This window comes from Nerophis lumbriciformis, linkage group LG37 (assembly GCF_033978685.3).
Source record: "Nerophis lumbriciformis linkage group LG37, RoL_Nlum_v2.1, whole genome shotgun sequence".
In the NCBI taxonomy this organism is placed as follows: domain Eukaryota; kingdom Metazoa; phylum Chordata; class Actinopteri; order Syngnathiformes; family Syngnathidae; genus Nerophis; species Nerophis lumbriciformis.
In genome coordinates this window covers 24157471-24175000 of record NC_084584.2, presented here as the reverse complement: position 1 = coordinate 24175000, position 17530 = coordinate 24157471, and the positions used below count along the sequence as shown (strand labels likewise).

The following is a 17530-nucleotide window of genomic DNA, read 5'->3' as shown; positions in this document are numbered from 1 at the left end:
GTAACACTGCAGTTAAGCAGCTGATCAAACAAAACTGAAGTCATCGTCATGGAAACTGAGAAAAGTCACATACGCTGAAGCACTGGGAAGTGACTAGTACTTGTACTGCGCCCTGCTTTTTGCCTGCAGGCGGGACACAAAACGAATGATGGGTAAAACGTTCGTACGCAGAGATAAGGTTCACCCGTGGAGGCATATTTGGCTCAATTGAAAAGTTCATAAATCGAAAAGTTCGCAAATAGAGGGGGTTTGTAAATTGAGGATCCACGGTATACATATTTCTACCTCAACTTGTCTTTAAACAGATATATCAGCTGCCAGACTGGAGATTGGTTTTCCTAGTAAAGAACTTCCCCGTTGGTCAGAGGGTGCTAGTGGACAGCTCGTCCGGCCAATCAGCAACGCAGGGTGAAGGGAAGAAAGAGGAAGTCACTCGTCAGGGAGACATACCGGTGGTCAAGGAGGTGTCTTTGATTTCGCTTGGCAACAACCGCAGTCGCCCATATTTACTAGTGAGCGGATTTTTTCCCCCCATAGATGCCTCCCCATGCATCATTTCTCCGTTTCAACATGCTGTTGTTTCCCAGGTGCACGTGGAACAAGAGCTCCTCATCTATGAAGCCTTCCCTTATGATCAGCAACAACCTCAGAATAACCTCAAAGTGCGCTTCAAAAAGGTATGATTGCAATCAACCCAAAATGGGGTCACTTCTCGACGATGCCAATCCTGAGTTCTGCCCTACACAGGTGCCGCACAACATTAACTTCCGAGAAAAAAAGTCGAAGCCAAAGAAAGACAGGAAGGCAGAAGGTGGCCTCGCTGATGACACAGCGGCCAAAAGTCGTAGTGAGAGGTTTAGATACTTTGAGGACATCTCTGGATACTCAGGGGTAAAAACATCATACAACAACTTTTCGTCTGTAATTTCCGAACTATTTTCATGTATTGTATGTTTCTCAGGTGTTCATCTGTGGACCCTCCCCTCATTGGATGCTGGTCACCTCTCGAGGCGCCTTGAGACTTCACCCCATGACCATCGACGGCACCATTGAGTCCTTCTCCCCCTTCCATAACATCAATTGCCCCAAAGGCTTCCTCTACTTCAACAAACAGGTAAGCACAAGACATATAAGTGCTACTGTATCACTTAAACCCGGTGTGTCTAAACTTATTCCACTGAGGGCTGTATATTTAAAAAAAATCAAAGGATGCAAAGCACCACATTGATATTATTGTATGTATAGGCTGTCAAGCGATTCAAATATTGAATCGCAATTAATCGCGTTGTTCATTGTTAATTCAAAATTAATCGCGATAATCACAGATAAATACAATTTTCAACATTAATAAGTGTACCATACACAGATCATTTTCAAGTTTTTAAAACTATGCCTGGACAATTTGTGTGCTGTAATGACATGTTTATTAAACATTATGCTTTTTTTAAGACAGCTCAACACAAAATAGACATAAACACGCTTTTAACGACAATATAAAATTATCTGCAGTGCATGGGTGTATCCCCGACCAAATTTTAATTCCTGCTGTAGGGGCACTTACATTCAGAGGAGAGGAGCTACATTCCATTTTCAGATGCCAGTTTCACACATCAATAACACAAAATGTGGATTGTTACAATCATGGTTTGATTGTTTAAGATGTTTGGTAATGTAATGTTATATTTCTACCTGAAAAATGCTTCTGATATTCTTTATATTACGTGTTGTACAAGTCAATGGTATTCATATCGCTGCATGACAATGTCTTAACCTTCTCAATGTATTAATAAAATATATTATTCAGCCATCTAAACATTCTGTAATTGAGGACTATCAACTAGAACATGTTAATAGTTAATAATAAAAAAATAGACTCAGTATTAGAGCCTGCCTCAAAAATCCCCCCCCCCCCCTTCTATTCCTCAATTGATGTACTAGCAGTTATTTAGAAAGAAGTATCACAGATGTGACTCATAGCGCTTTTTTAAAAACCGAATGCATGTGATTGGTTTGAGATAAGGTGTCTTTAAATGTTTTGCCGACAGACCAAATGCTTGCAATAAAAAACTTCCTGCCTACCGTCTTGTTTTTTTCCTGAACTTGTATCCCATCTTACTAAAGCAGTTACAGTAACAATCTACATTTTATGTTATCACTGCATTAAACTGTGAACACGGAAGTGAAACCCCACCTCTCTGAAAGCAAGCGCTTTAGCAGATATGTGCACTAGTGGTGACAGCTCATGGCAATCATGAATAAAAATAGTCTTGTCTTGTCGGAAGAATGACTTACTATGGCTTTGGATCTGGGCTTTTCATAATGTACCCTTTCCTTTGTCCATTATTGCTCGCTGTTTTAAATTTTCCCACACTACCGAAGGTCAGACAGGACGTGTCCGCGTTAATCTGGGGTCAAAAAAAATTAGCACCGTTGAAGGAAATGATAGTTAACATGTTATCACGTTAGCTTTGACAGCCCTAATTTTTTTATGTTGTTAAAAGGCTCTATTTTCCCATTTTGTATTTTTTAATTCTACAATGTGCCACTCATTGGACATCCGTCTCTTAAACCACGTTTCACTGTGTGTGTGTTTGAACATGCCTGCAGGGGGAGCTGAGGATTAGCGTTCTGCCCACCTACTTGTCCTATGACGCTCCATGGCCGGTGAGAAAGATCCCACTGAGGTGCACCGTCCACTACGTCTCCTACCACGTGGAATCCAAGGCAAGGCTCTCACAACTCTGGAAATTTCAGGAATGATCTCTGATATGACATTAATCTTAACTAATTATTCTGGTGTCTTGCGCTACAGGTGTATGCTGTGTGCACAAGCGTGAAAGAGCTGTGTACGCGCATCCCCAGGATGACGGGAGAGGAGAAGGAGTTTGAAACCATCGAACGAGGTGACATATGAACAGACATGTATACGTTGGATACGGTACATTAGGTACACCAAAAGTGGCCAGTTTTTCCTTCCATGTTTCTACATTGATCCAGTGTTGTTTACTGTTGCGCTTTTGTCACCTTGCAGATGATCGCTACATTAACCCTCTACAGGAGAGGTTTTCCATTCAGCTCATTTCGCCGGTCAGCTGGGAGACAATTCCCAACACACGGTAAAATCGATCAAAATGTAGCATTTTTGAACAAGTTCTTGGACAAAATCTAGCAGTGAAGTTTAAAAGTGCTTTTAGTAACCCCTACTAACAATTAGCATACTTGCCAACCCTCCCGATTTTCCCGGGAGACTCCCGAATTTCAGTGCCCCTCCCGTAAATCTACCGGGGCAACCATTCTCCCTAATCTCTCCCGATTTCCACCCGGACAACAATATTGGGGGCGTGCCTTATTGGCACTGCCTTTAACATCCGCTTTTCCTCCATACAAACAGCGTGCTGGCCTAGTCACATAATATATGCGGCTTTTACACACACATAAGTGAATGCAAAGCATACTTGATCAACAGCCATACAGGTCACACTGAGGGTGGCCGTATACACACCTTTAACACTGTTACAAATATGCGCCACACTGTGAACCCACACCAAACAAGAATGACAAACACATTTCGGGAGAACATCCGCACCGTAACACAACATAAACACAACAGAACAAATACCCAGAACCCCTTGCAGCACTAACTCTTCCGGGACGCTACAATATGCACCCCCTGCTACCACCAAACCCCCCCCCCCCCCCCCCCCCCCCCCCCCCACCCCATCTCCCGAATTTGGAGGTCTCAAGGTTGGCAAGTATGAAAATTAGTGATCGACCGATATGTTTTTTTCAAGGCTGATAATTGATATTTGAAGTCAAAATTAATTGGCAGTAAAAGTTAGCGAAACAATATTAGTATACGTCAGCAAACAGCTGAACAAGGCTCTCAGTTGTTGCTGGGTTTTTTTAAATAAAAAATGTAGGAAGCATCGGACAAATAGCAACATATTGTTTTATGTGGGGCTAATGTTGCGGTAATTTAGCCCCGAATAACGTCGGGGGATTTCACAAACACCTTTATTACGTGTGTCTAATGCAATTTTACAGGGAAATCTCCCTGTAAATATGGGATTCAAATAAATAGAAAAAATAAAATATATTTAATGGCCTACACTGGAACAAAAGTTATTTGCATCACAATAATGCGCCATACACTCAATCACATTTTTTTGTAGTTTATGTACATTGTAAGGTTTTATTGTGAGGAACATTTAATATAAACAATTGTCTTATTTCACATAGCTTATATGTGAGACATTTTTCAAGCTGGCTGACATTATTTCTTCCTTGATGTGACAGAAAGTATGAGAATGTGTGATCTGCTTCCTGCTCTTCTTTACTTGTATATGAATTATTCTATCTGTCAAGATATTTTTACACAAATTTTGGATTTGTGGCCGAGATATATTTTCTATCTTGTTCATGTCCATCCATCGATGTTGCGTTGTTACTTGATTGAATCACGGAACGTAAAGCTTGCGGCGCTCTAATGAGCACACGCTCAGAGTGTTGCGAACGAAGGCTTGTCGAGCGACTCCATTGCTACAATAACGAAAACAAATAAAGCGGGACCGGGAAGACGCCAGGAAAGAACGACAAAATATGGATATCGCTGCAAAAAGAGGACACATGTTCTATAGATCAGTACGCTGAGCAGACCGGGGAAGAATCCTCACAAGAACTCAAATAAATGCCTCGTCAGATATCAACACATATTTGGAAGAAATTATTGACGATGAGAGTATTTTAAATTTTTAATTGAATGTTTTAAAATTAAAGGGCTTGAGCAAATGGGGCACTTTTCTCATGCAGGGCAAACGGGCTGGTGCTTGAGCACTGCCTGGGTTTTTACGATCTATTATTTTTTTTAATTGCATTTTTTAAATCTTTTTTCAACACTGGTATTAAATTTGTATATATTTTATCTGCTGGTGTAGTTATGTTGTAGTTGTTTAAAAAAAAAAAGAAGGCTGGTTAAAAAAAAGTGCTATGCTAAAATACGTCAAAATATCAAATATTCCTGTCTTACAAACTGTATCCACTCCGCTTACATTGTTGGTTAATCATCCTGCTGTGCAGTTGAAGAGAGAAGGAGGGAGGCAGTGTCAACAACGCTGTAGATACTTACTAAATACTGCAGATACTTATTGCTGCTGGAATTTTAATTTTCCTGAGGGGACTCTCCTGAAGGAATCAATAAAGTACTGTCTGTCTATCTACATGTTTTGAACCACACATCGTTTATCCATTGCTCTCTTTGGAGACATTGAGCTGGCAGAACTAAAAAAAATGTAAAAAGGCTAAAAAAAAGAAGTAATTAAAAGCACTTAACGTAGCAATTAGCACAGCAGCACTGCTCTGCTGACTGAACGAGCATGGTGACCAATGAGCCCGCTCACAATGGATATGCTGCCAGGCAGAAAACAGATGAATGAAATGTTTGTACACTGAGACAAAGTTTGTACAGCAAAGCATGTTTTTATTTGGTCTGTGGTTTGAAATAAAACATATCCTATATTGAGGAGTTCGTAAATCAAGGTTTCACTGTATATTGCTGTTACAACTTTATCAAAAAGCCCATTACACATTGCGTCGTATTTATCCCAGTTGTTGACCTTTTCTCTCTCAACCAGGATCGACCTGGAGGAGTGGGAGCATGTGACCTGCATGAAAACGGTGGCCCTGAGGAGTCAGGAGACGGTGTCTGGCCTTAAGGGCTACATCGCCGCTGGGACCTGCGTCTTGCAGGGGGAGGAGGTCACCTGCAGGGGGAGGGTGAGCAGCACATAGCTATATGATCATTGCAAAGGTGTGTCACTCAGACAAATTATTTTTTCCTGTGATCATCTTTCAAGATTTTGATCCTGGATGTGATTGAAGTGGTGCCGGAGCCGGGTCAGCCGCTCACTAAGAACAAGTTCAAAGTGCTTTATGAGAAGGAGCAGAAAGGCCCCGTGACGGCACTGTGTCACTGCAGCGGTTACTTGGTGTCGGCCATTGGACAGAAGGTATCCCTTTTTAAAAGAACCACATTTGGGGAAAGGTCTGTATTAAAACCTATTCTCACATTTTTCGTAGATCTTCCTGTGGGTCCTTAAGGACAACGACCTTACCGGCATGGCCTTCATCGACACGCAGCTTCACATCCACCAGATGTTCAGCATCAAGAATTTCATCCTGGCCGCCGACCTGATGAAGAGCATCTCGCTGCTGCGCTACCAGGAGTCGAGCAAGACGCTGTCGCTCGTCAGCAGGGTAAGCCACTAACACAAACCTTCAAAGGGGACCTGTGATGATTTTCATCTTCTCTGACTTCTAAATGTTGTTACAATGTCGAATACTTGTGTTAAACCAGAAGTGTCAAAGTTGTTTTCACTGAGGGCCACATCGCAATTATGTTTGGCCCCAGAGGGCCGCGTCTAAAAGTGAATACTATTATTACACCATTTTTAATGCATTTTATTAGTAGATTTTTTTTTAAACTAAAATGTAAAAAAATTATGGTAAGTTGCAATAATTTCACCTCAAAATGTTGTGTATATTACTGTAAATGGAAAAACAGTGTTGCTGTTTTTATGTTAAAAAAAAGGCAGTTTTGTTTTTTTAACTGTAAATTTAAAAAACATGCAATTTTACAGTAACATTTTGGCACCTGAGCTGCCAGTTTGTCTGTTTTTTTTTTTTTTACAGCAAATCAACAACTGTAGATTTTTCGGTGTAGTACTGTAAATGCCTAAACGGCACCACAGTTTATTACAGTAAAAAAAGTATAGTTTTTTTTTCATTTGGAGAAAAATGCTGTAAAAACCACAGTAAATTTCACAATTTTACCATAAAATCTATTGCTACTTTTGCATTGCACAATTTGATGGATAACTTGATTTGAAATCATTATTATTAGTATTTATTTATATTTAAAAAATGGTTTGAATGTTTGATAATATATATTTTTGCATAATTAGACAATATTTAAGTTAACATAATTTGCGATTACATGGAGTACATATACCGTATTTTTTGGACTATAAGTCGCAGTTTTTTTCATAGTTTGACTTATACTCAGGAGCGACTTATGTGTGAAATGATTAACACATTACCGTAAAATATCAAATAATATTATTTAGCTCATTCACGTAAGAGACTAGACGTATAAGATTTCATGGGATTTAGCGATTAGGGGTGACAGATTGTTTGGTAAACGTATAACATGTTCTATATGTTTTAGTTATTTGAATGACTCTTACCATAATATGTTACGTTAACATACCAGGCACGTTCTCATCTATGCCTCATATAACGTACACTTATTCAGCCTGTTCTTCACTATTCTTTATTTATTTTAAATTGCCTTTCAAATGTCTATTCTTGGTGTTGGGTTTTATCAAATAAATGTCCCCAAAAAATGCGACTTATACTCCAGTGCGACTTATAGTCCGAAAAATACGGTACTCAATGAAAAGACAATCAGTTTTAGTATAAAAGATTGATTTTGTATCTAGACATATCATCTGTGTTTATTACAAGTGCAACATTATACCCATACAATAGTTTTTTTAATAAGTTGACTTAATCAGGTTTTTAATCATTATTTCCACAAAATATACTGAGAATTTAATGTTGAAGTATGTATTATAAAAAATAACAGGCATGCACAACTAAATACTAGTATAAGTATAGTAATCCCTTGTCTGTCACTGGTAATTGCTTCCAGACATTACCGCGATAAATGAACTTCCGCAATGTAGGAGTGATTATTACGTTCTCAGTTGGTTATTTATGCCTCATATAACGTACACTTATTCAGCCTGTTGTTCACTATTCTTTATTTAGTTTAAATTGCCTTTCAAATGTCTATTCTTGGTGTTGGGTTTTATCAAATAAATTTCCCCAAAAAATGCGACTTATACTCCAGTGCGACTTATGTATGTTTTTTCCCTTCTTTTTTATGCATTTTCGGCCGTTGCGACTTATAGTCCGAAAAATGCGGTATTTTTTCTCCCAAAATAGAAAGAAAAAATAAATTTAGTAAGAAAAGTTACAGTACTTTATTGATCCATATTATTTCCAGGCTTTCGAGGGCCAAATAAAATGAAGTGGCGGGCCACATCTGGCCCCCGGGCTTTGAGTTTGACACGTGTGTTAAACAATGCTACATCAGTAGGTTCATGCATTTACGTGGAGGCTTGCATGCAGTTTTGTATGCCTCTGCCTGCAGTGTTTGAGTCTTTTTTTTTTTTTTTTTATTGGCTATGCTGTGACGTCAGTTAACATAGTTATCACCATCTAGCTAGCTTACTTGTTGTTCGCGAGCCACAACAGTAACGGTTTTCTACTTTGCTGCTAATCATATTTGGATGATTACAATCCGAACACTGGTAGGTCCGAACCAGTCGTAGTTGTAAAGTATTTACTAGCAGCCAGCAAGAAGGTACATTTTTGAAGCGACTGATTGTAAACAGAGGTCACAGCACAGGAAGTACATTACCGTAAGGGGTGTGGCTACAGGGTAGAGTTGCCAAATGGGAAACGTTTTCTGAGTTTTTTGCATGCATGTTATTGAATTTGACATGTTCGTAAATGATCTAGTAAAATTGGTGTGGTCGATTACATGGGACATGTACCGGTAAATGTCAAAAAGACTGCTTGAAACAGGTTGATTCTAATGTTAAAATATAGAGATGTCCGATAATGGCTTTTTTGACGATATTCCGATATTGTCCAATTCTTAATTACCGATTCCGATATCAACCGATACCGATATATACAGTCGTGGAGTTAACACATTATTATGCCTAATTTTTTTGTGATGCCCAGCTGGATGCATTAAACAATGTAACAAGGTTTTCCAAAATAAATTAACTCAAGTTATGGAAAAAAATGCCAACATGGCACTGCCATATTTATTATTGACGTCACAAAGTGCATTATTTTTTTTAACATGCCTCAAAACAGCAGCTTGGAATTTGGGACATGCTCTCCCTGAGAGAGCATGAGGAGGTTGAGGTGGGGACGGGGGGTAGGGGTTAGCGGGGGGTGTATATTGTAGCGTCCCGGAAGAGTTAGTGCTGCAAGGGGTTCTGGGAGTTTGTTCTGTTGTGTTACGGTGCGGATGTTCTCCCAAAATGTGTTTGTCATTCTTGTTTGGTGTGGGTTCACAGTGTGGCGCATATTTGTAACAGTGTTAAAGTTGTTTATACGGCCATTCTCAGTGTGACCTGTATGGCTGTTGACCATAATGCCTTGCATTCACTTGTGTGTGTGAAAAGCCGTAGATATTATGTGACAGGGCCGGCACGCAAAGGCAGTGCCTTTAAGGTTTATTGGTGCTCTGTACTTTTTCCTACGTCCGTGTACCACTCCGTACAACGGCGTTTTTAAGTCATAAATTTTACTTTTTGAAACTGACTCCGATAATTCCGATATTACATTTTAAAGCATTTATCGGCCGATAATATCGCCAGTCCGATATTATCAGACATCTCTATTAAAATATAATGTAGAAATGCACCAAAGTGCAGGAAATGTAGTCTCGATTTTCAAAATATTCTTTCAGGACTTGCGTGATAGAAATCTTCCTCTTTTTTTTCATCAGTTTTCCAATTTTTTTCTTAAAGGGCGCTTACATGCCTGTAGTCTAATTTAATGCCCTCCCAATTGCACTGACGTCTATAAAATAAAAAATATTCATGTTAATTTTTCTTTACGACATTTTACACGGTACTGTTCTCTCAAGATGCACCAGTGCAAACTGGATTAGCTGCGAAACTCCAACGGGAAAAAGACGGCACTATTGTGACATTATTACTTGGTTTGAGAGACCATAAGAAAAGGTAGGATGAAGTATTATTTTCATATAATCTTGGCACGTGCATGACAACGTCGACGTACGACATGTAGTGACATAAATGCTGCTAAAAATAGTGTGTAAAAAAAAAAAAAAAAAAAGTATTGTGTGAACGTTCAGGTGTAGAGTGGGTTAAGGAAAGTATTCACATCCCTTTAAATGTTTCACTCTTTGTTTCATTGCAGCCATTCGCTAAAATAAAAAAAGTTCATTTTATTTCTCATAAATGTACACTCAGCACCCCATATTGACAGAAAAAAGAGAAATGTTGAAATATTTGCAAATGTATTAAAAATAAAAATACAAAGTTTTGGCAGCAATTTTTGGCAACCTTTGGTACAATTACAGCCTCAAATCTTTTTGAATGTTTGGGCAGTTTCGGCCATTCATCTTTGCAGCACCTCTCTAGCTACATCAGGTCTGATGGGAAACCTTGGTTTTCATCCAGAATGTCTCTGTACCTTCATCATAGTCAGGGAGGTGACCAAGAACTGAATGGTCCCTCTGTCAGAGCTACAGCATTCCTCCGTGGAGAGAGGAAAACCTTCCAGAAGGACAGCCATCTCTGCAGCAATCCACCAATCAGGCCTGTATAGTAGAGTGGCCAGACGGAAACCATTTCTTAGTGAAAAGGTTGCCAAAATGCACCTGAATGACTCTCAGACCATGAGAAACAAAATTCTCTGGTCTGATTAGACAAAGATTGAACTCTTCGGCATGAATGCCAGACATCATGTTTGGAAGAAACCAGGTACCGCTCATCACCAGGCCAATACCATCCCTACAGTGAAGCATGGTGGTGGCAGCATCATGCTGTGGGGATGGTTTTCAGTGGCAGGAACTGGGAGACTAGTCAGTATAAAGGGAAAGATGAATGCAGCAATATAAAGAGACATCCTGGATGAAAACCAATGCTTCCCATCCAACCTGATGGAGCTTGAGATGTGCTGCAAAGAGGAATGGGCGAAACCGCTCAAAGATAGGTGTGCCAAGCGTATACAAAAAAACTTAAGGCTGTAATTGCTGCCAAAGGTGCATCAACAATGTATTGAGCAAAGGGTCTGAATACTTATGTGCATGTGATTTTTGAGTTTTTTATTTTTAATACATTTGCAAACATTTCTAAATTTCTTGTTTTTTTCTGTCAAGATGAGTGTACATTAATGAGAAATAAAAATGAACGTTTTTAATTTTAGCAAATGGCTGCAATGAAACAAAGAGTGAAACATAAAATGAAAAGTTTGTACAGTGAAGCAAATTTGTCCATAAGAAATAATGTAAATATGAATAAGAGGATAACAAAAGTCCATATTTTAGTGAAGGTTTATACATTTCGAACACAATATAAAGCTCTATACACTTTTGTGTATCAAACATACATACAAAGAGGTGATGAGTCAACTGTTTCTTTATTATCAATACCAAAACAACAACATGTTGTTGTTTTGCATGTGTTTCTCTGCCAACACATGCACACACACAGAACTCTCTTTGGTGCCCTCACAAACGATCAGAAATCCATAACTTTAACAAACATTGCTACAATATTAAACATTTTTTTAAGCAAAAATCCACTTACAGTACTATACATTAACATCACACAAAGGAGCACATCACAAGAAGAGAGAAATGGGCAGGGAGGGGCGAGTGGCCGCGTGCGTGCGTGCGTGTGGGTGGGAAGAGGCGCCGCTGAACGACAGGTAGTCCGCTCCTCTGCTGTGAAATAAGTCCGCTTTGGCACATTTTTCCAAAAAAGTCTGTTCTCACCACATTTAAAAACTTGCTGTGACACAAAGTCTGCTTCGTCAATCTTTTCAATACGAGCAAATGAATGAACATAGCTTTTGTACACAGACAGGAATATCTGATGCGATCTAAAAGTTAATTAATCGGAAAAGTTCGCAAACAGAAGGGTTCATAAATCCTGGTTCCAATGTATCATGTTTATGAAGTGTATTTTTGACCGTGTCTGGAAATAAAAGCAGTGACGTTCCTCTTCAAGATATATATTCAAAGTTTTTTTTAATTTTTTATATATATATATATATATATATACCGGTGTATATATATAATTAATTTTGATTACTTTTGGAGAGGGTGGGGCCTGGTTTAATTTGCAATCTGGAAACGCCTTGCAGACATATGCAAAAAGTAGGTTAAACCTATGACTGTGGAGCAAAATGTACACTATAGCTGCATAGCATATCCAATACATGATGTACAAACCCCGTTTCCATATGAGTTGGGAAATTGTGTTATATGTAAATATAAACGGAATACAATGATTTGCGAATCATTTTCAACCCATATTCAGTTGAATATGCTACAAAAACAACATATTTGATGTTCAAACTGATAAACTTTTTTTTTTTTTTTGCAAATAATCATTAACTTTAGAATTTGATGCCAGCAACACGTGACAAAGAAGTTGGGAAAGGTGGCAATAAATACTGATAAAGTTGAGGAATGCTCATCAAACACTTATTTGGAACATCCCACAGGTGAACAGGCAAATTGGGAACAGGTGGGTGCCATGATTGGGTATAAAAGCAGATTCCATGAAATGCTCAGTCATTCACAAACAAGGATGGGGCGAGGGTCACCACTTTGTCAACAAATGCGTGAGCAAATTGTTGAACAGGTTAAGAAAAACCTTTCTCAACCAGCTATTGCAAGGAATTTAGGGATTTCACCATCTACGGTCCGTAATATCATCAAAGGGTTCAGAGAATCTGGAGAAATCACTGCACGTAAGCAGCTAAGCCCGTGACTTTCGATCCCTCAGGCTGTACTGCATCAACAAGCGACATCAGTGTATTAAGGATATCACCACATGGGCTCAGGAACACTTCAGAAACCCACTGTCAGTAACTACAGTTGGTCGCTACATCTGTAAGTGCAAGTTAAAACTCTCCTATGCAAGGCGAAAACCGTTTATCAACAACACCCAGAAACGCCGTTGGCTTTGCTGGGCCTGAGCTCATCTAAGATGGACTGATACAAAGTGGAAAAGTGTTCTGTGGTCTGACGAGTCCACATTTCAAATTGTTTTTGGAAACTGTAGACGTCGTGTCCTCCGGACCAAAGAGGAAAAGAACCATCCGGATTGTTATAGGCGCAAAATTGAAAAGCCAGCATCTGTGATGGTATGGGGGTGTATTAGTGCCCAAGACATGGGTAACTTACACATCTGTGAAGGCGCCATTAATGCTGAAAGGTACATACAGGTTTTGGAGCAACATATGTTGCCATCCAAGCAACGTTACCATAGACGCCCCTGCTTATTTCAGCAAGACAATGCCAAGCCATGTGTTACATCAACGTGGCTTCATAGTAATAGAGTGCGGGTACGAGACTGGCCTGCCTGTAGTCCAGACCTGTCTCCCATTGAAAATGTGTGGCGCATTATGAAGCCTAAAATACCACAACAGAGACCCCCGGACTGTTGAACAACTTAAGCTGTACATCAAGCAAGAATGGGAAAGAATTCCACCTGAGAAGCTTAAATATGTGTCTCCTCAGTTCCCAAACGTTTACTGAGTGTTGTTAAAAGGAAAGGCCACGTAACACAGTGGTGAACATGCCCTTTCCCAACTACTTTGGCACGTGTTGCAGCCATGAAATTCTAAGTTAATTATTATTTGCAAAAAATAAAAATAAAGTTTATGAGTTTGAACATCAAATATGTTGTCTTTGTAGTGCATTCAATTGAATATGGGTTGAAAAGGATTTGCAAATCATTGTATTCCGTTTATATTTACATCTAACACAATTTCCCAACTCATATGGAAACAGGGTTTGTATATTCAAATCATCATAGGTGCCCTCTAACAATAGTTAAGCACTCGTATCATATATTGAATCTTGGACTCTCTTTTGCTGTGGGTCCTTAAAACAGCAGAGCGGTTAGGTCATATAAAGGATCTTTGACTAGCTTTTTTGCAGTAGGTCCTTAAAAACATGTGTTCCAACCAGTCTTGAAGGCAGCAACACGGGCAGTAGACGATCATTCTGGGTCATCTTTGGTGGCATTGAGCTGTTTTTTTCTTGTTTTGGGAACAGGATGCAAAGCCCTTGGAGGTGTACAGCATTGAGTTCATGGTGGATAACAACCAGCTCGGGTTCCTGGGTAAATATACAGATGCCCTTTTGGGAGAGTGGGGGGGGGGGCAAAACAACTTACACTCAGGATTATTTCCTTACAGTGTCTGATCGAGACAGGAACCTCTACGTCTACATGTATTTACCTGAAGGTAAAAGTCATGTTTTTTTCCCAGCAAAAGTCTTAAGAGCCAACTACACATTTGCTGTGACGTTGTTTGTGCTTGCAGCCAAAGAGAGCCTCGGAGGTATGCGCCTGCTGAGGCGAGCGGACTTCAACGTGGGCTCGCACGTCAACACGTTCTGGCGCATGCCCTGCAGGGGAGCTTTAGACGCCAGCACCAAGAAGTCTCTCACCTGGGACAACAAGCACATCACCTGGTTTGGTGAGTGAAAAGAAAAACTACTCAAGTTGAGAGATTTTCCCGTTCATGCTTGCCTGTTTCCATAGCAACACTGGATGGAGGGATGGGGTTTCTCCTCCCCATGCAGGAGAAGACGTATCGCCGACTTCTCATGTTGCAGAATGCTCTCAACACCATGTTGCCTCATCACGCCGGGCTCAACCCAAAAGCCTTCAGGTTCCCGTCAGCCCGCCGTGCAATTTTTACCACAACCCGGTCGGCAGTTGCTTACATGTTCATGTCCATGCTCCAGGATGATGCACAATGACCGACGAGGCCTGCAGAACGCTGTGAGGAACATCCTGGATGGGGAACTCCTCAACAAGTACTTGTATCTGAGCATGATGGAGCGCAGCGAGCTGGCCAAGAAGATCGGTACCACTCAAGATATTGTAAGGAAACCAGCACGCAAGTAGCTTATATTTTTAGCAATAATAGTTCTGCTTTTGATTGAATCTCTGCCTCTCACCCAAAGTCAGCTGGGATAAGCTCCAAATCACCTGTGATTAGAGATGTCCGAAATGGCTTTTTTGCCGATATTCCGATATTGTCCAACTCTTAATTACCGATTCCATTATCAACCGATACCGATATATACGGTCGTGGAATTAACACACTATTATGCCTAATTTTGTTGTGATGCCCTGCTGGATGCATTAAACAATGTAACAAGGTTTTCCAAAATAAGAGAACAACTTCAACTCAAATTATGGAAAAAAAAAGTGCCAACATGGCACTGCCATATTTATTATTGAAGTCAAAAAGTGCATTATTTTTTTTAACATGCCTCAAAACAGCAGCTTGGAATTTGGGACATGCTTTCCCTGAGATAATCCTGATACCCACTACAACTATGGGAAATACTATACTTTGACTTTCACAAAGTCTAAGTCTAAGAGTGCATTATTCTTTTTTTTTTTTTTTTAAACATGCCTCAAAACAACAGCAGTCAGCCAGAGCTTCTGAAATGCTGTGTTGAGACAGGGCACCTCCGTTCACTGCAAGCTGAAAAGTGTGCGCCATGCAGGGCAGACTATCCATACCAAACTCCACCGTCGTGCGTTGTCCCTGACCACAACGTGAGCTTTCGCCCCGGTGTGGTTTTTGTTGTATTTTTGTTTTTTCTCGGCGGAGTCTTTAAGCGACAACTGTGTGGTACTACTTTTTTCCGGTGTTTGCTTTTCATCCATCTTCTGCTTGTATTCATCGTGTATCTCCTTATGATTCTTGAAGAGGTGGGAGATCAAATTGCTCGTATTAAAGGAAGACGTCTTGGTTCCTCCTCGCATAACCAACTTTTTGCAGTCATTGCAAATTACCAAATTTTTTATCCGTCAGATACACTTTAAAATAATCCCAAACCATAGACATGGTGTCGTTAGTCATCGAGCGAGCTGGCTTGTTAGCCACGGCTACAGCACCGGCAACAACACACTCTTGTTGTTGTTATGCTCCGCTCGCGGCGGTTTGATGAGGTCATCAAGCGTCGCCAGTAAACCTCTCATGCTGCAGTCGTCAACTCCTGTGTTGTGTGTGGGAGAGGGGAGGGGTTGCTGACTGGGTTTATATACGTGTTTTATCGGATATGTACCGCTCCGTACAACAGCGTTTTAAAAAGTCATTCATTTTACTTTTTGAAACCGATACCGATAATTTCCGTTTTTAAAGCATTTAAAGCATTTATCGGCCGATATCGGACATCTCTACCTGTGATCCTAACAAAGACCAGTAGTATAGGAAGTGGATTAGAGTTTTCCTTTCATTTATGATTTTCCTTTTTGTTTCTTTACAGATCTTGGATGACCTCTTGGATATTGACAGAGTAACAGCTCATTTCTAAGAGCCACATTCCTGTATTTTATCTACTGATTACTGTCTGTTTCATATCTAATTTGCTATGACATCATGATGGAAAACCTTTAGATTTTTTATTAAAAAAAAGGTCAGTAAACTTATTACAATTTTTTTTAATACGTTTGTAATATTTGTGTAGCGATTAACCAATGTTTTTTTCAAGGTCGATACAGATTATTAGTAGTCAAGGAGGCTGATAATGGATATTTGGAGCCCATATTCGTTTGCAGTAAAAGTTAGCTAAACATGAATAGTATGTCACTAAACCGCTGCACAAGGCTTTAAGGTGTTAAAAAATAGAAACAAAAAAAGTAAACCTCAGTAGCAACATAATGTTTTATGCGGCGCTAATGTTTTGGTAAATTTAGCACCAAAAACAAGCAGGGGATTTCACAAACAATTATGAGGAGCATTGACATTTGCAAATGTCACATAGAAGTGAAGTGAATTATATTTATATAGCGCTTTTCTCTAGTGACTCAAAGCGCTTTACATAGTGAAACCCAATATCTAAGTTACATTTAAACCAGTGTGGGTGGCACTGGGAGCAGTGGGTAAAGTGTCTTGCCCAAGGACACAACGGCAGTGACTCGGATGGCGGAAGCGGGGATCGAACCTGGAACCCTCAAGTTGCTGGCACGGCCACTCTACCAACCGAGCTATACCGCCCCTATATAGAACATTTCCTGGGAAAAAGGTAATTCCTCTACATCACAATAACTCGACATCTACTCAATTTTACAGCAGTTTATGGATTTAATTCATTGCAAGCTTTCCTCGTGAGGAACCCTGAAATTTAAATAACAAATTTGGGCTCCTTCACGTAGCTTATAGACGAGACATTTTTCAAGCTAGCTGACATTTCTTTCTGGATGGTATAGAAAATATGAGAATGTGCGAGCTGCTGGCTGCTCTTCTTTACTTGTATATTTGTCAAGATATTCACACAAAGTTTGGGTTTTTGGAAGAGATATCTTTCCGGTCATCACCTCTCTGTCGTGTTATTTGATTGAATCAAGGAACATTAAACTCTGTGCGGACAGAGGCTTGTTAAGCAGACTCCCAATCGCTGCAGTAGCGAAAACAAACAAAACGGGACTGGCAAGACACCAGGATAGGAGGACAAAAATTGGATTTCCAGGCAAAAATGTAAAGTTTTGATGGTACACCAGAGAATAATTCTTATAAGAACTCAAATTCCCTCTCAGATATCAAAACATATTTGGGGAGAATTACCGTACTGATTTTTTTATGCCTAAATTATTTTTTTTTTAAATGGGCTCCATCAAAAAGGGACCTTTTCTCATGCAGGGCAAACAGGCTGGTACAA

At 39.8% G+C, this 17530-nt stretch overlaps 1 protein-coding gene across 2 annotated transcripts in view; it reads left to right on the top strand.

The window, feature by feature from the left end:
• cpsf1 (cleavage and polyadenylation specific factor 1) overlaps positions 1-16301 on the top strand; it is a 44163-nt gene extending 27862 nt beyond the window's left edge. For both annotated transcript variants that reach the window (XM_061931519.2, XM_061931518.2), the window contains 16 exons: positions 306-512; positions 588-677; positions 748-891; positions 962-1114; positions 2608-2724; positions 2813-2903; positions 3032-3116; positions 5631-5772; positions 5853-6005; positions 6076-6252; positions 13904-13970; positions 14047-14094; positions 14173-14328; positions 14394-14523; positions 14600-14738; positions 16139-16301. In XM_061931519.2, coding sequence (XP_061787503.1) covers positions 306-512; positions 588-677; positions 748-891; positions 962-1114; positions 2608-2724; positions 2813-2903; positions 3032-3116; positions 5631-5772; positions 5853-6005; positions 6076-6252; positions 13904-13970; positions 14047-14094; positions 14173-14328; positions 14394-14523; positions 14600-14738; positions 16139-16186 — 1947 coding nt within the window. In that variant the 3' untranslated portion in view covers positions 16187-16301. The remainder of the gene's footprint in view (positions 1-305; positions 513-587; positions 678-747; positions 892-961; positions 1115-2607; positions 2725-2812; positions 2904-3031; positions 3117-5630; positions 5773-5852; positions 6006-6075; positions 6253-13903; positions 13971-14046; positions 14095-14172; positions 14329-14393; positions 14524-14599; positions 14739-16138) is intronic.
• Positions 16302-17530: the final 1229 nt, after the last annotated feature.